The 25,437-nt window shown below is 43.5% G+C and overlaps 1 protein-coding gene across 5 annotated transcripts in view; it reads left to right on the top strand.

Moving 5' to 3' along the window:
• Positions 1-25,437, top strand: part of smg7 (SMG7 nonsense mediated mRNA decay factor) — a 197,609-nt gene that overhangs the window by 70,323 nt on the left and 101,849 nt on the right. For all 5 annotated transcript variants that reach the window (XM_072511232.1, XM_072511231.1, XM_072511229.1 and 2 more), the window contains exons 3-6: positions 1,917-2,034; positions 10,146-10,278; positions 10,739-10,910; positions 15,303-15,374. In XM_072511232.1, the coding sequence (XP_072367333.1) occupies positions 1,917-2,034; positions 10,146-10,278; positions 10,739-10,910; positions 15,303-15,374 (495 nt within the window). The remainder of the gene's footprint in view (positions 1-1,916; positions 2,035-10,145; positions 10,279-10,738; positions 10,911-15,302; positions 15,375-25,437) is intronic.

The raw sequence follows: 25,437 nt of genomic DNA, 5'->3' as shown, positions 1-25,437 counted from the left end.
AACATCCTTGTAAATCTTTTCTGCACTCTCTCCAGTTTAATAACATCTTTCCTTTAGCAGGGCGACCAAAACTGGAACACACTACTCCAGGTGCAGCCTGGAATATCCTGTACAACTGTAACATAATTTCCCAACTTCTAGACTCAATGCCCTGAGTGATGAAGGCCAGCATGCCAAAAGCCATCTTCACCGCCCTGTCTACCTGTGACTCCACCTTTAACGAACCATGCACCTGAACTCCAAGGTCCCTGTGTTCCATGATACTCCCTAAGGTCCTATCTTGATTTGACTTTCCCAAAAGCAACATCTCGCACTTATCTGTATTGAACTCCATTTGCCATTTCCCGACCCACTTCCCCAGCTGATCAATTTTTGATAACCTTCCTCACTGTCTGCAATACCAATTATTTTAGTGTCATCTGCAAACTTACTGATGTCTTTTACATTCTCATCCAAATCGCTGATGTAGATAACAAACAGCAATGGGCCCAGCACTGACCCCTGAGGCACACCACTAATCACAGGCCTCCAGTCCAACAAGCATCCTTCCACCATTACCCTCTGTTTCCTACCATCAAGCCAGTTGTACATCCAATTTGCCAGCTCTCCCTGAATTCCATGTGATCTAACCTTCCAGAGCAGCTTACCATGTGGAACTTTATCAAAGGCTTCACTGAAGTCCTTTATAGACTATGTCTATTGCTCTGCCCTCATCAATCTTCCTGGTCACTTCATCAAAAAACTCTTAACAAATTTGTACGGCATGATCTCCCATGCACAAAGCTGGGCTGACTACTCCTAATCAAATTCTGTCTTTCCGAAAGCGTGTATATCCTATCCCTCAGAATCCTCTCTATTAACGTACTCACCACAGATGTTGGGCTTACCGGTCTATAATTCCCAGGTTTTTTCTTTACAGCCCTCCTTAAATAAGGGCACAACATTTGCTACCCTCCAGTCTTCTGGTTCCTCACCCGTGGCTAACGATGATGCAAATATCTCAGCTAGGGCTCACGCAATGTTCTTGGATATACCTGGTCAGGGCCAAGAGACTGATCCACCTTCATACATTTTAATACATCCATCATCTCCTCTACTGTAATGCGAACTGTCCCCAATATATAGCCACTAATCGTACCAGGTTCCCAAGTCATCATATCTTTCTCTACGGTAAACGTGTGAACAGAGAACCTCGCCCATCTCCTGCGCCTCCACACATGTCCACGTTGGTCCTTCAGGGGCCCTATTCTCTCTCTCGTTCTTTTTCCTTTAATATACTTAAAGAATCCCTTTAGATTCAACTTAATCCTCTCAGCCAAAGCTACCTCCTAATTTCCTTGAGTATACTCCTGTATACCCTGTACACCTCCAGGGAATCTCTTGATTCCAGCTGCTCGTACCTATATATTAGTTGCGCCTGTCCTGGTTTTGTCATCAAGACCCAATTGTGAGCTAGTTGATTTCCACTAAATTCAGCTCATGTTAAAGGGATTCTAAATAATTAAGTCAAGAATATCAGGTTCTCATTGGGTGGGGTGATGAGTATATTAGCATGGTCATCTCACAAAGCAGGCACAGGCATGCTATTGTGGCTTCATTAAAATCCATGTACATACTAGATTGCATTTGGAATAATATCCCTACTGCCTTCTTTTTCTATCCAATCAACATAGTCTTGCCACTGGTTGCATAGCTTTAAGTTGTATTCAGTCTGGTTAATTGGTAGATGTTCCATGATTTTCTATTTTCAGATCGTTTTAGTTGAAAAAACGTGTTTTAAATGTTAAAACCTTTACTCTTAACATTATTTTTATAATTTTCCTCCTCTTCCAAAAGAGCAGGAAAAGTATGCTTTTGACTGGAAAGATAGCTTCTCTTCAGATTAACATGCCATTACATTCTATTTCTATGAACAGATTCAAAGCTGGGTCCAGCTGAAGTCTGGACTTCCAGGCAAGCTCTACAGGACCTTTACCAGAAGATGTTGGTCACAGATTTGGAGTATGCACTGGATAAGAAGGTGGAGCAGGATCTGTAAGTATGCACTATGTTTTAGTGACGTCGCTGAAATGTTACTTGCTTGTCTGTTGCATTTTTAATTTTCTTTTTGGTTGATCATATTTTAAGGATGTAAATCGGACTACTCGCCTGTAAAAGCAGGAAACAATAAAATGATTGTAGGCAAGGGCTAAAATGTAAAAATTATTTTTGCTTGGCTTCTGTTCTAAATTCACTTTGATCTGTTAATATCTTATAAGTGATGTGGTGTCAGTCACTTCAGAAAGAAACTGCTCTGAGTATGACAGTACTCATGGAAACTAGTCTTTGACACTTTTCTGATTCTTCAAATTGGCATTGTGTTGAGGTGTTAAAGCTTTAAAGCAAATTTACAGTGGACCAAATTATCTTTCAAGACAGATTTTGCCTACAGATACTGACATGATCTAAATATTCATTGTGGAATAATTTCCATGAAAGACCGGTTAAAGTTAGCACTTGTATGTGCTAATGTTCATTGATGTGTCTCTAACTGCATTTACCCATGCAGGCAACTATTAAATTTGTTTCATTTACATAAACAGTGACAGTCTGGAAAATCTGTTTATTAATACATTACCTTTGATATACGTTGATCTCCTATGGAAAATGCACACCGCAAGTTGAAAGATGGTTATTCTTTGATATCTTTGTGCTGCCCTTCCTCTTTGAGTCTCCTCTCTTTCCATTTCTCTCTCTTTCACCTGTCCCACCTCTTCTTTTGACTTAACAGTGGGAGGTATTGTTTGGCTGGTAAAGAAGCTGCCATTGGCTGCAGGCTGCTTTTAGATGTATAGTTGTTGGAAATTCCAGTCCTTGGCACTCCTGATTACTCATGCAGGGCTCCTGTACCATCCATTAGCTTTGAAACGATTAGCTTTCGTAGTGAAGTAACATGTCTGCCTTTGAGACATGTTTTTGAAGTTTGTGTGAAAGACTTGGTACTTAATCTGAACTGTCAGTTTACTACAATGCTGAGGAACTAATATCACAAAAACAGATCTTCTAGTCATTTCATAATCTTTATTAGCGTCACAAGTAGGCTTACATTAACACTGCAATGAAGTTACTGTGAAAATCCCCTAGTCGCCACATTCTGGCCCCTGTTCGGGTACACTGAGGGGGAAATGAGAACATCCGATTCATCTAACAAGCACGTCATTCGGGACTTGCGGGAGGAAACCGGAGAACCCGGAGGAAACCCATGCAGACAATGGGAGAAAGTGCAGTCTCTGCACAGACAGTGACCCAAGCTGGGAATCAAACCTGGGTCCCTGGTGCTGTGAAGCAACAGTGCTAACAAAGGAAGTTAAGAATAGTAGTAAACTGAAAGAAAAAAATACAATGTGGCAAAGATTGAGTAGTTGCTGAATTACCCCATATGGTGGGAATGACCCTGACTCTGGATCAGAGCAGGGTGTTAGACGGCCCCCTGTTTGACTGGTCACTTGGAATGTAAGGCGATTGAATGGCCCGTGGCGATTTTTACATCCAAGTGATAAGGACTTTTCTTTTTTTGTGTCCATCCGGTCCACTCTCGGATTTACTTTTTTGTTGTGGGTAGGTCTCTCCTTTCTGTGGTGATGAGGGTGGGATATTCAGCAATGATTATTTCGGAACATGCTCCACATTTTGTGGATTTGGTTTGGGGGGTGGGTCTCCCTCGATTGCCCCCCCCCCCCCCCCCCCCCCCCCCCCGATGCTGGATAAGGCAGTGCTGGCGGACAAAGGATTCTGTGAGCAAGTGTCTCCGGCATTGGGGAGTGCGTTGAGTTTAATCGGAGTGAGACTATCTCGCCTTCTACGTTGTCGGAGCCCCTGAAGGCGGTCATTAAGGGTGGAGATTATCTCTTGTAAGGCACGTAAAGCGAAGAGTGAGAGGGCAGAGAGGCAGACGTTGGTGGACTCCAACCTTGAGTTCGACTGGCAGTACTTGCTTGTCCCGACACTTGAGTTGTTGGAGGGTAGGAAGAAGTTGCAGATGGAATTTGAGCTGCTTTTGACGGGTAAAGTGGTGCACCAGCTGCGACGCCCGAGGGGGGAATTTTATGAATATGGGTAAAGGACAGTTGCCTGTTAGTGCTCCAGCTGAGACAGGCTGCCTCCTGGAAGATAGTGCAGGTGAAGGATGCGAATAGCAGGTTGGTCTCTGCCCCAGGCAAGGTCATTGTTGCTTTTGTGGTCTTTTACTGTAGCCTCTATAAGTCAGAACCCCCGGAGGACAGGTTGCCCATGAAGGAAGTTTTGGATGGCTTCTCGATCCCAGTTGTGGAGCGGGATAGAAGAGAGGAGTTGGAGTCCCCTTTTAGCCCGAAGGAGATCATGAAATGTATGGGGTTAATGCAGTTGGGTAAGGCTCCGTGCCTGGACGGATTCCCGATTGAATTTTATGAGAAATTTGTGGGTCAGCTGATCCCATTGTCGTTCGATATGTTTAACGATTCCATCTCCTGGGGGTATTACATTCACATTACGCAGACATCGATCTCCTTAATTTTGAAGAAGGATAAGGTTCCGACAGTGTGGGTATCATCCTATTTTGTTATTGAATGCTGTTGCTAAACTGTTGGCAAGTTCTGGAGCCCTGCCTTCCAGGGGTGATTTTGGAGGAACAGACTGGTTTTGTCAAGTGCAGGTAGCTATTGGCCAATATATGTTGTCTACTTAATATTATTTTATCCCCCTCTCAAGTCCCTGAGCCAGAGGTGATTTTTTTTCAATGGACTCCTAAATAGCATTTTATAAGGTACAGTGTGGGTGTGATTGTTCAAGATCCTTGGAAGGTTTGGTTTTGGGCCTAAGTTTATATCTTGGATCCGCACCCACCACGAATGTTCATGCGAATGCCCTGAGATCAGGATACTTCCTTTTGAATAGAGGTACAAGGCATGGTTGCCCATTGTCCCTGCTATTGTTTGTCTTAGCAATTGAGCCTCTGGCCATAGCATTGAGGTCATCTCCAATGTAGAGGAGATAATAAAACTACTGCGGAGTTTTGGCTTCTTATTGGGGTTTAAGTTGAATCTGGCCAAAAACAAATATTTTCCGGTGAATTCCCCGGGGAGGGGAGCTGACTTGGGGACGTTGCCCTTTTTGCTTAACCAGGTCTAACTTTCATTATCTGGGAATCCGAATGGCATATGACTGGGTCTCGCTTCATAGACTTAATTTTGTTAGCTTACTGATGCCCACTCTGAGGATATGGCGACAGTTCAGGCAACATTTTCAGCTGGGTGCCATGTCCATGTTAGCCCCAATCTGCAGAAATCATCTTTGTATTGGCAGGTTTGGACTCATTGTTTCGGCCATGGGGGAGAGGGGGGCTGGAGAGGTTTGGGGATATGTTGATGGAGGGGAAGTTCGCCAGGTTTGAGGCGTTTGATGAATTCCAACTCCCAAGGCCTAATATTTAGGATTTTTCAGGTTTGTGACTTTTTGCGCAAGGAGATTTCTTCCTTTCCTTTGGCATCGTCGCCTCTCTTTTGGGTCGGGTCCTTTCGCTGGCTGAGTGGGGGGAGGGGAAGATATCAGATATTTATGGTCGGATCTTGTTGATGGAGTAAGCTCCATTGCATGAGGTAGAAAGGAAATGAGCTGGGTCCAGGGAGATTGGAGTGGGCACAGGGATGGAGTGAGGCTCTTCATAGGGTCAAATCTACCTAATTTGTTAGGCTCAGCTTGATTCAGTTCAAGGTGGTGCATAGGGCACATCTGACCAGTGCGTGGATGAGTGGGTTTTTCGGTGAGAGGAGGATTAAGTGCGAGCATTGTTCTCGGCGATCATACATGTCCTAAACCTGTTAGCTGCTGCATCTCTTTCACACTGTGTCAAGGATTCTTAGGAATGAGCTTGAGCCCTGCCTGCTGGTGGCCATATTTGGGGCCTCAGACTCGTCGGAGCTGCAGACGGGGGGTGGTGAAGGTACGCTCGCTTTTGCCTTGTTGATTGCCCGGAGGCGAGTTCTGCTTGGGTGGATGACTCCAGTTCTGCCCAATGTTTTGTCTTGGTTGAATTTTTCTACTTTGAGAAGGTTACGTACATCATGAGGGGGTTAGCAGAAGGGTTCTACTGGAAATGGCAGCCTTTCAATTCCTATTTCGGGAAGGTGGTCACTACCAGATGTTGGGGGAGGGACCTGGTTTTCTGGCTACGTTTTTTTTGCTTTTTGAGGGGTGGGCTTGGGTGGGTGGTTAAATTTAGAGTTTATTTGTTATGTGTTGTGGTTTCACTGTATTATAATGGTAAATTTTCTCAGTAAAAATAGTTTTTAAAAAAAATGGAATTGCCCACTTAACCTTGTATTAACCCACTTGATCCACTGCCACTGGCCTCAGCCGTAACCTTGCACCCGCTCAGCTACTCCACGACAGCCCAGTAAGTGGCGATGAGAGATTGTTGTCCCCCTACCCTCCATTCCTTTTGTTTCCTCACAAAATTTGTATGCTTTGTCATGAGAATGTCACTTTAAGAAATGGTAGTCTGCTAAAGTTACTGCAATGATGTCAGAGTGTGGGTGGAGCTGAACTCTGACTCTGCTTTTTAGTTTCACTTTGAGAAAAGCTTGGGTGTGTCTGTTTTTGGTTTTGTTTCAGTGTTGGAGCTGCAGTCAGCCAGAGAAGGTGTAATGTTCTCTCTGCCATGTAAAGACTATCTCTTGATCATTTGGTGAATTCAGAGTGCTAACTGTTCTCAGTAGTGAATTTAAACCTGATGTGCTTCTGTTAAAAGATTTTTTAAATGTCTTATGGATGTTAAAAGGAAAGTAAGGATTACTTAGTGTTGTATTCTTTGGGGGTTGTCTTTGAAGTAATGGTTGCTAAGATGTTCACTATGTTTCAAAAACGTTAACTTGAGTTCATAGAATAAACATTGTTTTGCTTAAAAAAATACTTTGCGATTTCTGCTGTACCACACCAGAACAGTGGGCCGTGTGCTCACCATACCACAATCTATTAAAAGTTGTGGGTCAGGTGAACTCCATGATCCATTTTGGGGTTCTCTAAACCCTGGCCCATAACTGCTTTCAAAATTGAAATTTTGTTGATCCAACCAAAACTAAATCATATTGATAATTTTGTGGTCAGCGGCAAAGCAACGTCAGCTAACTTGAAGAAAATCCATGTAGCACTGGCTTCCTGCTTTCTAATGGCATTTTAATTATGATGCCAAGTCAGGGGCTCTTGAGCTGAGCAGCAACAGCAATGTCAGCAAGCAGAGAAAACAACCAAACATAAAGTGTTCTTGCAAACGGCAAAGTCACAAACACTGCTCATTCTTCATTTTTTATGTTTTCATATAGAAAAATAAATGCTTATGATTGGCTGAACATAAAAACTAACATACAAGTTAGGTGGAATTATTTTATCCTGGAGAAATTTAACGCTCCACGGATATAAGATTAGATTTTCAGGGCCAGCGTTTCCAAAGTAATTCTGAGCTTATTCCACTTAAAAATCCAGTAATACGCTATTCAACAAGTTCTAACTTTCCATGGATTTTTATAGTAAGATGTAGAAGTGGGAAGTTTTCCTCAATTCCCTGATTCTTAGTTGCACGCTTGAGAGTCTGCAACAGTGCAGAAGAATCACCACTGACATTATTCTACACGTGCAGACTCACAGTCTCAGTGGGGTTGCAATGTTGAATGCTAACAGTTTTGTTGTCATTATCATTGCAAAATTCATGCCATAATTTGGAAGAAACTGTTTTTCTTTCTGTTTTTATATTTCATATGCTTTCCTTCTTGCACTTTCAGTCATATAGATGCACTCCCATTGTCTACATTGATGTTCCCAAACTCCCCCTTCCTTTGGGCTTCATAGTGGGTTTGAGTGTTTAAAATTGGCCATTCTGTCAGATGCCAATTCCAGTTGGAGTTAAAAATGTTGATTTTTAAAAAATGGTTCCATCAAGGTCGGGTGATACAGGTTCCCCCTTTGCTGTTAGTGGGCGGCGTGGTAGCACAGTGGTTAGTTGCTTCACAGCGCCAGGGACTTTGGTTCGATTCCCGGCTGGGCCAAAGAGGTAACTCTTTAAGGGAGTTGCCCCCAATGTCCATTGGAGAGACCCCTTTAAATAAGGAGATGTCCCCCCCGAGATTTCCTAAATAAACGGACCCTACCCCCCCCAGAAGTGAGACCCCTGTCTAGAAACTAGAGCGCAGTCTAGATGCATGCAGTTTTAAAACAAATCACAGTTTTAACACGCACCTGCTGGCCACAGGAAGCAGTACCTGACCATTTCTGGAAAGAGAACACCAGTCAGCTGGATTTAAATCCCTTCAGTTCTTTGATCTGCAAACTATTCATTTGTTTCTCTTTGATATTAATTTTACTAGGCTGTGATTGGCAGCTTGTGCACACACCCATCTGTCAGTATTGTTCTATTCATCTCCCTTCATGGTGAGTAACTTTGAAGTGGTCAGCTGTGAAACTAACTGGAATGTTTATGAACATCGTGCTTTGATTGACAGGTCCTGGACCACTTCAAACAGAGTTCAGTGTTAGTTTAACTGCTGACAATTTCAAAGCCACTCAACCATGAAGGGAGATGAATGGAAAGCACTTGTGTGGTCCAGGGGGTCTTTTCATTTTGGGGCGGGGGACTCTTCATTTGGGGGTTGCGGGGGGGGAGGGGGCGGTTGTGGTCGGTCAGGTCACCCCTGTACTGGGGCTTACCCAGAAAATCCCACGGGTTGGTGAATGAGCTGAAGTGTTTTCCGGGCTGAGGGGGACCCAGCCTCCAAATGCTGCAACTGGGACATCCGCTCTAAATGGCGGTCGGATAGCAGAATTCCCTAGGGGATTCCTCGCAATCCTCGCCGTGTAATAATTTGTACGGCTAAGAATTGGGAATCGGGAGTGCATATTGGGTGCAATTCCGCCCCGGCGGGAGAACATAGTTTCCAAAACGGAGAATTCTGCCCCAGTTTTCACACATCAGAGAAAAGGCTGTGATTTCATCCTTTCTTTCTGACCTGGAGCTGTAAGGTTTAAATTCATAAACTCCCTTAGCAAGCAAGGTACACTTGTTAGGCGTTGCTTGCTTTCAATACTTAGACTTTGCAGTTTTTACAGGGACAGACAGATCATCTTAACAGACGAATAACACGTGACCATACCTTGAACAAAGAATTAGAAAGATGTCCATGTAAAGCAGTACATCATTGAGTTACTGTGACTAATGTCACCAAAGGGCCTTTGCCGTATACCAACAAAATGTGTTTTGTAAGAAAACAATTGCAGTTTTAAGGGTGATATTTAATTGCTACCAATGTCCGGAGAAGGCAAATGGAAGTTCTTAGTGTTTCCTGTTGTGTTTAAAGAACTCCACATGAAGGAACATATTGCCAAAGCTTAGCAATGTCTTTTTATTGGACTAGCTCTAAATTTGCAACTAGAATAATTTAGGAGATGTATTGTAAATTAAATGAATGTAAAATCAGTTTTCAACAAATGTTTGAGGCAGTTTACCCTCAACTTGTGAGATGTCAATTCCTTTATCTGTCGTAAAAAAGCTTTGACCAATTTCATATTAGGTGGTTTATCAATCCTAAAAATGCACATTTAGTCTTCACATTTTGATTCTCACGGGTATCAGAGGGAGTGATGCCTTTGAACAAGACTTATCTACCATCAAAAGCTTATTTTGATGTATTATTCTTCTAGGAAAATATAACTTTATTTTTAATCCGTAGATCCTGCTTTAAATTTTCATTGGCATCTGATCTTTAGAAGCACACTGTATTAAATTAACCTGATAGTAAATTGCTGTTAGTTTCCATGCTAAGGACACTGAGTTTTATTTTCATTTTAAATCATTCATTACCGTTTAGATTGAGCAAAAACTGTTAGCTTGTAAACGTCTTCATGACCTACTAATTTAAATTATACCGTGCACATTATTGCAGAAGATTGTTGCTTTATCTGTTATATTTTAGATCCATGCAATATTAAAGAGCCAGACATGTCAAAACCATCTAACTTGCTCAAAATGCTATGGCCATTCTACAAACTATTGAAGGAAATTAAGGTATTTTCTCGATGTGCTTATGTAATAGTCTTTTGCAGTTGATTCATCGCAATGATTAATATTTCATTTATTGTAGCTGGAATCACGCCTTCAAAAATCAAATTACAACACTACAGGGTCAGGCCAAGAACCGAGCCAATCCTAATCGCAGTGAGGTCCAGGCAAATCTTTCACTCTTCCTAGAGGCAGCTAGTGGCTTCTACACTCAGGTGAGTCTCAAGAAAAGATGGGATTTCACTGGCAAAATGAAATGATTGATCTGATCTATTCTTGAGTGGACTGGTCAGCTTCGTTGTGTGGTCTAATACTGGTAACCTAAATTGGGCTGATGGCTTATTTACATTTAAGAATAAATTTGAATGGAACTGTGGAACCCTGAAAAAACATGTTACCAGCTGGGCAATGTGTGTTCTCTTCGGGGAAACCTAAAGTTCGGATCCCTAGATGATCAGTGGTGTGGGAAGATGTTCTCTATCTGTAACTTCACAGGAGCAGTGTGGTAGAGGAGACCAAAAGAAAGCCAACTGAATTCTTCTTGTCAGCAATAATAGTGACTGTTTGTGAAGAATACATAAATCTTTCATAATTATATTTCTACATCTTGGGAAGAGCTTTCAATTAATTTACCCTTTCAAATGTGTTTTGGGAATTTAATATTTTTCATTTCAGTTGCTGCAGGAGTTGTGCACAGTCTTCAATGTGGACCTTCCTTGTCGTGTTAAATCTTCACAGCTAGGAATCATCAGCAATAAGCAATGCAGCACCAGTGGAATTGTGAAACCCCAACCCAGCTCTTGCTCTTATATCTGCCAGCACTGCCTTGTTCATCTTGGAGACATAGGTACATTATTTAAAGATTTAACAACATCACTTGGCCAATGATAGTTCAGTCAAATGACTTTTTTGTTCAATCCTGTTTAAATTTATGTATATTTCAAGCAAATGTTGTTTATCCATGGTTCTGGATCTATGGATGTCTTTTCTGAAGCACCCATCTCAATTCTGGCTTCAGACCAACTATTTACACATAATGTGGCTTGCACAAAAAGTTTTGCCTATATAAACGTTGCATCTTCATAAGGATTATATATAACTATTGGACAGCTCAGACCCATGGCTATTAGAATAGATGGCATTGAGGTACATAGGGAAGAGGTGTTGGCAATTCTGGACAGGCTGAAAATAGATAAGTCCAAGGGGCCTGATGGGATTTATCCTAGGATTCTCTGGGAGGCCAGGGAAGAGATTGCTGGACCTTTGGCTTTGATTTTTATGTCATCATTGGCTACAGGAATAGTGCCAGAGGACTGGAGGATAGCAAATGTGGTCTCTTTGTTCAAAAAGGGGAGCAGAGACAACCCCGGCAACTATAGACCGGTGAGCCTCACGTCTGTAGTGGGTAAAGTCTTGGAGGGGATTATAAGAGACAAGATTTATAATCATCTAGATAGGAATAATATGATCAGGTATAGTCAGCATGGCTTTGTAAAGGGTAGGTCATGCCTCACAAACCTTATCGAGTTCTTTGAGACGGTGACTGAACAGGTAGACGAGGGTAGAGCAGTTGATGTGGTGTATATGGATTTCAGTAAAGCGTTTGATAAGGTTCCCCACGGTAGGCTATTGCAGAAAATACGGAGGCTGGGGATTGAGGGTGATTTAGAGATGTGGATCATAAATTGGCTAGCTGAAAGAAGACAGAGGGTGGTGGTTGATGGGAAATGTTCAGAATGGAGTTCAGTTACAAGTGGCGTACCACAAGGATCTGTTCTGGGGCCGTTGCTGTTTGTCATTTTTATCAATGACCTAGAGGAAGGCGCAGAAGGGTGGGTGAGTAAATTTGCAGACGACACTAAAGTCGGTGGTGTTGTCGACAGTGTGGAAGGATGTAGCAGGTTACAGAGGGACATAGATAAGCTGCAGAGCTGGGCTGAGAGGTGGCAAATGGAGTTTAATGTAGAGAAGTGTGAGGTGATTCACTTTGGAAGGAATAACAGGAATGCGGAATATTTGGCTAATGGTAAAGTTCTTGGCAGTGTGGATGAGCAGAGGGATCTAGGTGTCCATGTACATAGATCCCTGAAAGTTGCCACCCAGGTTGATAGGGTTGTGAAGAAGGCCTATGGAGTGTTGGCCTTTATTGGTAGAGGGATTGAGTTCCGGAGTCAGGAGGTCATGTTGCAGCTGTACAAAACTGGTACGGCCGCATTTGGAGTATTGCGTACAGTTCTGGTCACCGCATTATAGGAAGGACTTGGAGGCTTTGGAGCGGGTGCAGAGGAGATTTACCAGGATGTTGCATGGTATGGAGGGAAAATCTTATGAGGAAAGGCTGATTGACTTGAGGTTGTTTTCGTTGGAGAGAAGAAGGTTAAGAGGAGACTTAATAGAGGCATACAAAATGATCAGGGGGTTAGATAGGGTGGACAGTGAGCCTTCTCCATGGAAATGGCTGGCACGAGGGGACATAGCTTTAAACTGAGGGGTAATAGATATAGGACAGAGGTCAGAGGTAGGTTTTTTACGCAAAGAGTGGTGAGGCCGTGGAATGCCCTACCTGCAACAGTAGTGAACTCGCCAACATTGAGGGCGTTTAAACGTTTATTGGATAAGCATATGGATGATAATGGCATAGTGTAGGTTAGATGGCTTTTGTTTCGGTGCAACATCGTGGGCCGAAGGGCCTGTACTGCGCTGTATCGTTCTATGTTCAGCATCCAATGTTGCTCACAAAACATTTTCCACATTTGTTTCTATTATTTAGTTTTGTTTTAAATTTCTTTTAGTTGCCAGTAAGAATCCTTATAACTTATTGAAACCTTCATCTGTTCTAATTTTACACCAGGAGATCCTAAATACCATTTTTAGTGCAGAGTAATGTTGGGAAGTCAATGTTATAAATACAGTAGAGTATCTTAATGTTCTTGGCCTTCCTTTTCTTCACATTGCCACTTATGTGGTGTTTTCTGAACTGGGAGGAGCGAGCAGTCCAGGGCACTAACTTTTCTGGAGCTAATTTTAGTGCTTCCTTGTATTGATGCTGCTAATGTCCGTATTCCCCCGAGTTTGCTTCTTTTGGATAGTATGCTAACTAGTGGCCTATTCCAGGGTTGACCAATCTCTCAACAAAGGCTGACATCTGATTATCAAAGGAGGCAGGCTGGTTGAGAGTTGTTGGAGGAGAAACACATTTTGATAATTGCCTTCACAAGCTCATTTATATTTTCCTATCTAAAAGGAAATGTGATATTTATTAAATAGTAAAATGGAGAATACTCTAGCCTAAAAGCATTTCCCTCTTTCTCTCCCTGTCATCTCTTCAGACTTTTAATATAGCCCCAGTTTAGCCTGTCAAAATGATGGTGCTACTAATAACACTGATCGTTATTTATGTGCAAACACATGCATTGCCTATCTAACAATGTTATCTCAGCAAAAGCACCTAATTGGCCAAGGACTTTTGGGATGCCATGAAAGCCACCACTATATAAATGTACACCAATTACAGGCAAGGCACAGATGGGAGGTTAGTCTCAAATATCTCAGTTGCTATCCTAGTCTCACTGCTTCGCTGCCAGCTTTGCAGAAACTGTATCTTGCCATCTGCCTTACTTTTGCAGTGCACCGCGGGGAGGTAGTGTTATAGTGGTATTGTCACTGGACTAGTAAACCAGAAACCCAGGGTAATGCTCTGGGGATCCGGGTTCGAATCCCGCCGCTGCAGATGGCGAAATTTGAATTCAATAAAAATCTGGAGGTAAAAATCTAATGATGACCATGAAACCATTGCAAATTGTCGGAAAAATCCAGTGTACTTTAGGGAAGGAAATCTGCCATCCTTACCTGGTCTGGCCTACATGTGATTGTGGTTGACTCGAGGGCAATTAGGGATGGGCAATAAATGCTGGCCCAGTCTGTGACGCCCATGAACAAGTTTTTAAAAAGGCACAAAATTTCTGTATTTTCCGGCAGATATGAACTAAACTGGTCACAGGAAATTCTGTTCTTGTGCCCCCTTTTAATGATATGTTAATTACTGACACCACTCTAGCATAAAAAGTATTACAAGTTTGGAGTCTTATTCTTTCTGGCTTTCATTGTTGGAGATCTTTAAAATATTAAAGTTTTTTAAAAAAAATTCCCTTTGCCCTTTTCTCTCAATCTAATCTTTCTCTATTCTGTTTCTAAATTGGCATCCACTTTACCCACTCTAATTTACATGTCCTTCTCAGACTTTGCACCATTAATGTCACAATCTTTTAATCTGGCTAAGGAGTCATGTCCTTGCCCTATTAACTCGGGTTCCAGCTGTCTGGTTTTGCTTCTTGCAACATTATCAGCGTAGTTTTCAGCACCTTAGCATGCAAAAAATATAAAAATCTAACCAGAGATGCTGTGAGATGCCTACCACACCATATGACAAATTGTGTGAAATAAGAATTGGGGAAACTTGGGCGATCAAGTTGATTCGAATGTGCTTCTTCTTTTGAATCCAAAACCGGATAAAGACCATCACCAAATGAAACTAATTGTGCCAGTTTTTGCTGTAATCTGCTTTGCAAAACACCCATTAGTCTACACTAAATTAATGTGCTCTGTCAGAGACCACGGGCAATGAAAAAATAAGATTGGTCATTATAAGCTGAGTTTACTCTTTTATAACACATGTAAGAAAATCTCCGATATGGAAAGAACTGGTCTATTCAGTTCCATGCATGTCCAATTCCTTGTACTTCACATCGAGTCTCATTACCTCCCAGGTACCATGTTGTCTCCTGACAAAAGTGAAAACAATATCAGGATTGCTCAGTACATGGGCAATGCTATAAGGGACTATTATTGACATATTCCTGCAAATAACCCATCAGTATTATGTTGGGAGTAAATCTCATCTGTAAATTTATGCTAATAAGATTAATTCCAAGACTGATCAGGTGTAGTACTAACTTTTATTGGTTTTACTCAACAGGCAAACTGATTGCCGTAATAGAACAGCGCATCCTCTTTCTTATTTTGATCTTCACTGCAGTAGATCTGCTGGTGCATGTAAATAAAACAATCTCAGTTCTGACAGTGAGTGTATTCCTGACTGTTGGGTGGGAGTTAACTGCATTATGTTATGTGGGGGGGGGATAAAGTAGGTGAGTCGCTATTATAGGATAACCTTTTTTTATCATGTGCATAATTTTTTTAAAGATGTTAGTTTCTAATGTATCTGCTCTTTGGCCTGCAGCTCGATACAGAAATCAGACTAGCCAGGCTGAGTCCTACTACAGGCATGCAGCTCAGCTTGTTCCATCAAATGGTAAGATTGATCAGTAATTCAATTATGTTCTGAAATAATTTTGACAATATTAGTAACACTATGGGGTGGTGCTGTTTTTATTTTCCATTTTAATTTGTCCTCCTAACAGGTGACATGCACTGCTTATGGTCATTTTTGAGCCTGTTTAAATATCATAAACATTGTATTCAAGCTTAAATCAAACGCATTTACTAGGAAGGTGTAAAAACGTTGAGAATAAATGATTTATTTCTGATAAAATGTAATTAAACTTGTTTAAACTAAATGTCCTAAAGACTGATGCACCACAGTTTTATTATTGACATTGAGTGACCTCACTTGTGGTTCTGTAATATGGAGGTTGTTGAGGAATCCATTGTTTTTTTTCCATTCCACATGATGCTATTTCTAGATAATATTATTTCCTATTTCATGTATTTGAATTCATATTATAATTGCTGAACAGTTTCCTTTGAAAATCTAATTGATGGAAATGAAATGTTGAAACTAAACATTCTCAAACCACACCGCATAATGGAACAGCGTTCCAGCTACACTATAACCAAACTATTTCTTTGCTTTATTCTGTCTTTATTGGACACTAGTTAAAAAGTCATCTGCGGGTTCATGAATCCAGGGTCCCGGTTGAGGCCATACTCATGTGTGCGGAACTTGGCTTTAAGTTTCTGCTCGGTGATTCTGCGTTGTCGCGCGTCCTGAAGGCCGCCTTGGAGAACGCTTACCCAGAGATCAGAGGCTGAATGCCATTGACTGCTGAAGTGTTCCTCGACTGGAAGGGAACATTCCTGCCAGGTGATTGTCGCGCGATGTCCATTCATCCGTTGTCGCAGCGTCTGCATGGTCTCGGCAATGTACCACGCTTCGGGACATCCTTTCCTGCAGAGTATGAGGTAGACAACGTTGGCCGAGTCGCACGAGTATGTACCACGTACCTGGTGGGTGGTGTTCTCACCTGTAATGGTGTTACCAATATCGATGATCTGGCACGTCTTGCAGAGATTGTGTGGTGTCGTGGTCGCTGTTCTGAAGGCTGGGTTGTTAGCAAACAATGGTTTGTTTGAAGTTGCGCGGTTGTTTGAAGGCAAGTAGTGGTGGTGTGGGGATGACCTTGGCAAGGTGTTCGTCTTCATCGATGACTTGTTGAAGGCTGCGAAGAAGATGTCATAGTTTCTCCGCTCCAGGGAAGTACTGGACGACGAAGGGTACTCTGTCGGTTGTGTCCCGTATGTGTCTTCTGAGGAGGTCGGTACGGTTCTTTGCTGTGGCACGTTGGAACTGTCGATCGATGAGTCGAGCACCATATCCCGTTCGTACGAGGGCATCTTTCAGCATCTGTAGATGTCTGTTACGTTCCTCCTCGTCTGATCAGATCCTGTGTATATGGAAGGCTTGTCCATAGGGGATGGCATCTTTAATGTGTTTAGGGTGGAAACTGGAGAAGTGGAGCATCGTGAGGTTATCCGTGGGCTCGCGATAAAACAAAGCGCTGAAGTGACCATCCTTGATGGAGATGAGTGTGTCCAAGAATGCAAACCATTCTGGAGAGTAGTCCATGGTGAGTCTGATGGTGAGATGGAACTTATTGATGTCATCATGTAGTCGTTTCAGTGATTCTTCACCGTGGGTCCAAAGGAAAAAAATGTCATTGATGTGTCTGGTGTAAAACGTCGGTTGAAAGTCCTGTGCGTTGAGGAGGTCTTGTTCAAACGTGTGCATGAAGATGTTGGCATATTGAGGTGCAAATTTGGTCCCCATGGCTGCCTGGATGAAGAACCTGTTGTCGAAGGTGAAGACGTTGTGATCCAGATTGAAGCGGATGAGTTGCAGAATTGCGTCTGGAGATTGGCAGTTGTCGGTGTTAGTACGGAGGCTGCTGTAACAATGCCTTCGTCATGAGGGATGCTGGTGTAGAGTGCCGAGACGTCCATTGTGACAAGGAATGTTCCTGGTTCAACTGGTCCATGGGTGCTGAGTTTCTGTAAGAAGTCCGTTGTGTCGCGACAGAAGCTGGGCGTACCTTGTACGATGGGTTTCAAGATGCCTTCGATGTAGCCAGAGAGGTTCTCACACAGGGTCCCATTGCCTGATACAATAGGCCAGCCTGGTGTGTTGGCCTTATGTATTTTCAGGAGGCAGTAGAGATCTCCAACGCGGGGTGTACGTGGGATAAGGGTGCTCTGAAGGTCTGGATCCAAGGTCTTGATCAGTCTGTTGAGTTGGCAGGAGTGTCCCTTGGTCGGATCTGCGGGTAACTGTCTGTAGTGTTCCTGGCAAGTACACTGACATTAGGTTTAGAAAGCTGCATCAGAAATTCAATGCAACATGTATTTACCACCAATTTAAATTGTTTCACCTTGAATTTACTTTGCCCGGTGTGTCCATAGACGCAGCAACTCAAGAGCTAAAGGTGTAGCTCTTTCCATTATTATTCACTGGCTGGTCAGAGCCCCCTAGAAAGTAGCATCAATTTTATTTTGAAGAAACTAGGCTCCATAGTAAATCCATACAAATTGAAACTATAACTGATACAGAAAGTATCACTTTTGCAAACAGTTTTAGGAGTGATAGAGCCAAGAAAGGAACTGTTTTGAATGGGAACTAAACTTGTCAGTGGGTAGTTGAATGTGTTATTTCCTGGCAAGGAATGAGCTACCAGAAGGATTTTTCTTGTCAGTTCTATGCACAAGTGAAAGATTCTGACACTAAATGCAAAGCAACATTTTCTTGGGCTCAGGATGAACTGTGGTCTTGAGCAGTCAGAACATAGAACATTACAGCGCAGTACAGGCCCTTCGGCCCTTGATGTTGCGCCAACCTGTGAAACCACTCTAAAGCCCATCTACCCTATTCCTTTATCGTCCATATGTCTATCCAATGACCATTTGAATGCCCTTAGTGTTGGCGAGTCCACTACTGTTGCAGGCAGGGCATTCCACGCCCTTACTACTCTCTGAGTAAAGAACCTACCTCTGACATCTGTCTTGTATCTATCTTCCCTCAATTTAAAGCTATGTCCCCCCCGTGCTAGACATCACCATCCGAGGAAAAAGGCTCTCACTGTCCACCCTAACCTCTGATCATCTTGTATGCCTCAATTAAGTCACCTCTTAACCTTCTTCTCTCTAACGAAAACAGCCTCAAGTCCCTCAGCCTTTCCTCATAAGATCTTCCCTCCATACCAGGCAACATTCTGGTAAATCTCCTCTGCACCCTTTCCAATGCTGCCACTTCCTTCCTTCCTATAATGCGGCGACCAGAATTGCACGCAATACTCCAAATGCGGCCGCACCAGAGTTTTGTACAGTTGCAACATGACCTCATGGCTCCGAAACTCAATCCCTCTACCAATAAAAGCTAACACACCGTACGCCTGCCTAACAACCCTCTCAACCTTGGTGGCAACTTTCAGGGATCTATGTGCATGGACACCGAGATCTCTCTGCTCATCCACACTGCCAAGAATCTTACCACTAGCCCAGTACTCTGTCTTCCTGTTATTCCTTCCAAAATGAATCACCTCACACTTTTCTGCATCAAACTTCATTTGCCATTTCTCAGCCCAGCTCTGCAGCTTATCTATGTCCCTCTGTAACCTGCAACATCCTTCCGCATTGTCCAACAACTCCACCGACTTTAGTGTCATCCGCAAATTTACTCGCTCATCCTTCTACGTCCTCCTCCAGGTCATTTATAAAAATGACAAACAGCAGTGGCCCCAAAACAGATCCTTGTGGTACACCACTAGTAACTGGACTCCAGTCAGAACATTTCCCATCAACCACCACCCTCTGTCTTCTTCCAGCTAGCCAATTTCTGATCCAAACTGCTAAATCACCCTGAATCCCATGCCTCTGTATTTTCTGTAGTAGCCTACCGTGGGGAACCTTATCAAAAGCTTTACTGAAATACATATACACCACATCAACTGCTTTACCCTCATCCACCTGTTTGGTCACCTTCTCAAAGAACCCAATAAGGTTTGTGAGGCACGACCTACCCTTCACAAAACCGTGTTGACTATCTCGAATCAAATTTTTCCTTTCCAGATGATTATACATCCTATCTCTTATAAACCTTTCCAAGATTTTGCTCACAACAGAAGTAAGGCTCACTGGTCTATAGTTACCGGGGTTGTCTCTACTCCCCTTCTTGAACAAGGGGACAGCACTTGCTATCCTTCAGTCTTCTGGCACTATTCCTGTAGACAAAGATGACTTAAAGATCAAAGCCAAAGGCTCCGCAATCTCCTCCCTAGCTTCCCAGAGAATCCTAGGATAAATCCCATCCGGCCCAGGGGACTTATCTATTTTCACACTTTCCAGAATTGCTAACACCTCCTTCTTATGAACCTCAAGCCTTTCTAGTCTAGTAGCCTGAATCTCAGTATTCTCCTCGACAACATTGTCTTTTTCCTGTGTGAATACTGACGAGAAATATTAATTTAGCACCTCTCCTATCTCCTCGGACTCCAAGCACAACTTCCCACTACTGTCCTTGACTGGCCCTACTCTTACCCTAGTCATTCTTTTATTCCTGACATATCTATAGAAAGCTTTAGGGTTATCCTTGATCCTACCTGCCAAAGACTTCTCATGTCCCCTCCTCTTAGCTCTCTCTTTAGGTCCTTCCTAGCTAACTTGTAACTCTTGAGAGCCCTAACTGAACCTTTATGTCTCATCTTTACATAAGCCTCCTCCTTCCTCTTGACAAGTGTTTCGACTGCTTTAGTAAACCACGGTTCCCTTGCTCGACCACTTCCTCCCTGCCTAACAGGTACATACTTAACAAGGACACGCAGTAGCTGTTCCTTGAACAAGCTCCACATTTCCATTGTGCCCATCCCCTGCAGTTTCCCTCTCCATCCGATGCATCCTAGGTCTTGCCTCATCGCATCATAATTGCCTTTCCCCCAGATATAACTCTTGCCCTGCAGTATATACCTATCCCTTTCCATCACTAAAGTAAACATAATCGAATTGTGATCACTATCACCAAAGTGCTCACCTACCTCCAAATCTAACATCTGTCCTGGTTCATTACCCAGTACCAAATCCAATATGGCCTCTTCTCTCGTTGGCCTATCTACATAGTGAGTCAGGAAACCCGCCTGCACACATTAGACAAAAACAGACCCATCTAAAGTACTCTAACTATAGCGTTTCCAGTCAATATTTGGAAAGTTAAAGTCCCCCATAACAACTACCCTGTTACTTTCACTCCTATCCAGAATCATCTTTGCAATCCTTTCCTCTCCATCTCTGGAACTTTTCAGAGGCCTATAGAAAACCCCTAACAGGGTGACCTCTCCTTTCCTGTTTCTAACCTCAGCCCATACTACCTCAGTAGACAAGTCCTCATCAAACGTCCTTTCTGCCACCGTAATACTGTCTTTGACTAACAATGTCACCCCTCCCCCTCTTTTACCACCTTCCCTGAGCTTACTGAAATATCTAAACTCCGTCACCTGCAACAACCATTCCTGTTCCTGCTCTATCCATGTCTCCGAAATGGCCACAACATCGAAGTCCAAGGTACCAACTCATGCCGCGAGTTCACCCACCTTATTCCGGATGCTCCTGGCATTGAAGATGACCCACTTTAAACCACCTCCCTGTCTGCCGGTACACTCCTGCAACATTGAAACCTTACTCATGACCTCACTACTCGCAACCTCCTGTATACTGGAGCTACAATTCAGGTTCCCAAGCCCCTGCTGAACTAGTTTAAACCCTCCTGAAGAGCATTAGCAAATTTCCCCCTCAGGATATTGGTACCCCTCTGGTCCAGGTGTAGACAATCCCGTTTGTAGAGGTCCCACCGACCCCAGAATGAGCCCCAATTATCCAGAAATCTGAAACCCTCCCTCCTGCACCATCCCTGTAGCCACGTGTTCAACTCCTCTCTCTCCCTATTTCTCGTCTCGCTCTCACGTGGCACGGGTAACAATCCAGAGATAATAACTCTGTTTGTCCTAGATCTAAGTTTCCACCCTAGCTCCCTGAATTCCTGCCTTACATCCCTATCCCTTTTCCTACCTATGTCGTTGGTACCTATGTGGACCACGACTTGGGGCTGCTGTCCCTCCCCCTTAAGGATCCTGAAAACACGAACCGAGACATCGCGCACCTGGGAGGCAACACACCAACCGCGAGTCTCTCTCGTTCCCACAGAATCTCCTATCTATCCCCCTAACTATGGAGTCTCCAATGACTAATGGTCTACTCCTCTCCGCCCTTCCCTTCTGAGCAACAGGGACAGACTCTGTGTCAGAGACCTGTACCCATGGCTTACCCCTGGTAAGTCATTCCCCCCCCAACAGTATCCAAAGCGGTATACTTACTTAGGGGAACGACCACAGGGGATCCCTGTACTGACTGCATCCTCCCAGCCCCTCTCACCATCACCCATCTACCTTTATTCTTCGGAGTAACTACATCCCTGAAGCTTCTATCTATGACCACCTCTGCCTCCCGAATGATCCGAAGTTCCTCCAGTTCCCTAACGCGGTTTCTGAGGCGCTGGAGATGGGTGCACTTCCCACAGATGAAATCAGCAAGGACACTGACGGCGTCCCTCACCTCAAACATTCTGCAGGAGGAACATTGCACTACCTTCCCTGCCAGCCCCTCTCGATTTAAAAAAAGAAAGAGCTTACCTGTTGTTCACTCCCCTTCTCAGCAAGCACTCACTCAGCAACCTCTGCGCCCCGCACGATAACACCTGAGGGAAAATAAAAGAGAAACTACTTACCTGCAGGCTGTGACTTCACAGATGTGGATAGTAAGCTGCCACTGGGAACCTGTGCCAGGTTTTGTATTTGTTTCTGTCAGTACTCGGTTAATAGAGGTGCCTTTCTTTTTTGAAAATACTTTTATTTTATTTTCCACTTTTTCATCAAATATACACCGAACAAAAGATGACCAACAATAGCAATCCCCCAACCAGAATCTCCTTCAACATACAAACCCCCCACCCCCCCCACACATCCCAAATACAAAACAAGAAAGACCAAAAGAGAATCCACGGTCATCCCATACATGGTAAACAAACAATACACTCAAACCCACCCCCTAATGTTCGATGGCATCCAATTCTTGAAAGTGCAGGATAAACAATGCTGTGAATTGTAGAACCCTTCCATCCTCCACCTCAACTCAAACTTCACCTTCTTGAGCGTTCAAAATTCCAGCATGTCCCCCCACCACACTGAGGCACAGGGCGGATAAGCTGACCTCCACCCCAACAGGACCCGCCTTTGGGCGATCAGCGAGGCGAAGGCTAAGACATCTGCCACCACACCCTCCTTCAGCCCAGGCTGGTCCGACACCCCTATTATGGCTTCTAGGGGCCCTGGTTTGAACCTCACAATACCACCACCGAGATGACCTTAAAAGACCTCCCTCCAATACTCCTCCAGGACAGGACCAAACCATATGAACATGGTTAGCGGGGCTCCTCCCACAGCGCTCATACACATCCTCCACCCCCTCAAAGAGACGGCTCATCCTCGCCCTCATGAGGTGGGCTGTATCAGCCCCAACCTCATGCATGAGGTTGAGGTGTTTACCCTCCGGAGCACCTCACACCACAGTCTTCCTCCATTCCCTCCCCCAAATCTTCCTCCCACTTTGCTTTAATCCCCTCCAATGATACCTTGTCCCCCCCCCCCCCCCCCCCCCAGAGTATTGCCATAAATCGCTGACCCCACCCCCTTCTTCATTCCCCCTGTCGTCAATACCTCCTCCAACAATGTGGAGGCTGGCGCTATCGGGAAGCTCTGAACCTCCTTCTCGCAGATATCTAATTGCCTCTCCCTGCCCCAGTCCATATTTCTCCCCCCCAAATTCCTCCAGCTCGCAAAACAGCCCCCCCAGAAACAAGTCCCTTAATACCCTAACTCCCCTCTCCTCCCATCGCTGAACTCTCCCATCCCACTTCCCTGGCTCAAACCTATGGTTCCCCTAATCGGCATCTCTCTTATCGAGGTGCCTTTCTAACTAAAATATTTTGGCTTTCAGAGTCTCACCCTAGATTTCACACTAATTTTGCCTATTCCGTTGCTGGTTCAATATTAATATATGATTTCCATTCTGATGCTGTATTATGATCCCAGCTGATGTTACTACTGGACAAGTTAGACCCCAAGGTGGACCCTGGCTTGATAGATCTTGACTTCTCATTTTTTGTTTAGATATGTGAAGGGTGGCTCTTGAATGGAGTCCCAGGAGTCAGCTGATGTATTTTTAACAGAAGAATAAAATGTTTATTAAACAAGAAAAGATTAACTATAATGTGGCACTCTGTCACCCAAGTGATATAGATATATAAAGATATGTACAAATAGTGAAAGTTACAAAAGCTTACCTGGTAATGTTCAGATGTAAACCAATGGGCGAACTGTGGTCAGACACCATACACTTTGAAGCCATGTGGCAGATGTCATCCAAGATGGATTTCTCATCAACTCCCCCCAGATGCTTATCTCACTGAGCCAACTGGTCTTGTTTGTCTTTCACATGAGGGTTTCCAATCTCAACACTCAAACACGCCTTGGTATCTTCTCCCAAACAACGCTTTCTCTCGGATGTCTTAATCAAGAGTTTCAACTTCTCCTTCAAGTGTTCCTCTGCTCTGGAGTGCCACGTGCATTCACGCTTCGCCTTCCATGCAATCTCTCATATCCAGCCCTGCCATCAGAACGCCTCTGTTTCACAGGCCCGTACTGAGGAGATACTAACCTTTGGGTCTCCTTGAATCTCTGGCTTCTCACAAGCTCATGTTTGATTCTCTGTTATCCCAGGTCTGTACCTTACTGCCTTGTCCTTTAGCCTGGCGCCTCCGCTCCTTACTTCTTAACTTAGCAGGACCTTTTCCAGATTCCTGTCCTTTCCCATTGACAGGAAGGTTTCCTTGGAATGTCCTTTTGTCCATCCCCCTGGTTTTGGGATCTTTGTTCTTCAGATTGGGGCCTGCTCTCTGCAATCTCCCATAATACCCTGCTTGACAGTCTTCCCAAACTGCACCCTGCACCTCCGCATAATCGCAACTGAGTTATAAATTGCTCTGTTCCCCTGTGGCCTCTTTGTTCCGAGGCAACATTCAGTTTTTGGTATCCTATGTTCCTCATTAAAAATGCAGGCAACCTTTAAAATGAAATTAATACTGCGATTTTCTTAACATTCAAGTGCAGAAGCCATATCTTATTCCTAACATCCACAAATACAAGTATAACTTACTTTAAACTATCTCTCTTTCCTAACCACTATTATCCCCTCAGTATCTCGCCTGATGCTGCTTGGAACTATTGGCTAACTTGATGCATATTGCATCTTTTGCATTGAGTTGTGGTGTGTGCTGCAGGTTATGAACTAGAGTACTTCCAGAACTAGGCATTGATATCCAACATCAGTTTCGGCAGTATAGAGAAATTACCAAAAGAAGTCAGAATTGCCAAATGTTTTGGTGACTTTACCCATGTCCTTTACCTTGGATGGTGGAAATTAATGTTTTGGACATGCTGTTCTGTGTGAAGAGTATAAGCAACACGGGACTCAATTAAAAAGCCGAACCTGAAAGGTAGTAATCTCTGAATTATTATTTGAGCCGTGAATAAATTGAGCTAGTGTAAATAAAATTAGAGTTAAATGTGTGGCTCAGAGTGGTGTAGAAGAAATAGCTTTTAATTCATGGGACACAAGCATCCGTACTGGAGGAAGTGGGAGCTGTATCATTGGAATAGTCATCACCTGAACTGTGCTGGGACCAGTGTTCTGGTGAATATAACTAGGCAGTGGTTGAGGGATCAAGTGAAGGAAGATGTGATTGATCAAAAGAGAGGACGATGTAAGAGAAAGATAGCAATAAGGGAAATTAGGCTCACAGCATGGCAGAAAGGGATAATGAACAAACTAAAATGTGCCAGCAGATAAGGCTAGAAGTTGCAAAAGTAGAAAAAGACTGAGCTAAAGGCTCAGTATCTATGTGTAGCATTCGTAACAAAATGACGAATTGACAGCTTAAATAAAAATAAATATGTATGATCTGTTAGCCATTACAGAGACAT

Source organism: Scyliorhinus torazame, chromosome 7, assembly GCF_047496885.1.
Source record: "Scyliorhinus torazame isolate Kashiwa2021f chromosome 7, sScyTor2.1, whole genome shotgun sequence".
Classification (NCBI taxonomy): Eukaryota; Metazoa; Chordata; class Chondrichthyes; order Carcharhiniformes; family Scyliorhinidae; genus Scyliorhinus; species Scyliorhinus torazame.
Note: the sequence above shows the minus strand (reverse complement) of the source record. Positions and strands in the feature narration are given on the sequence as shown.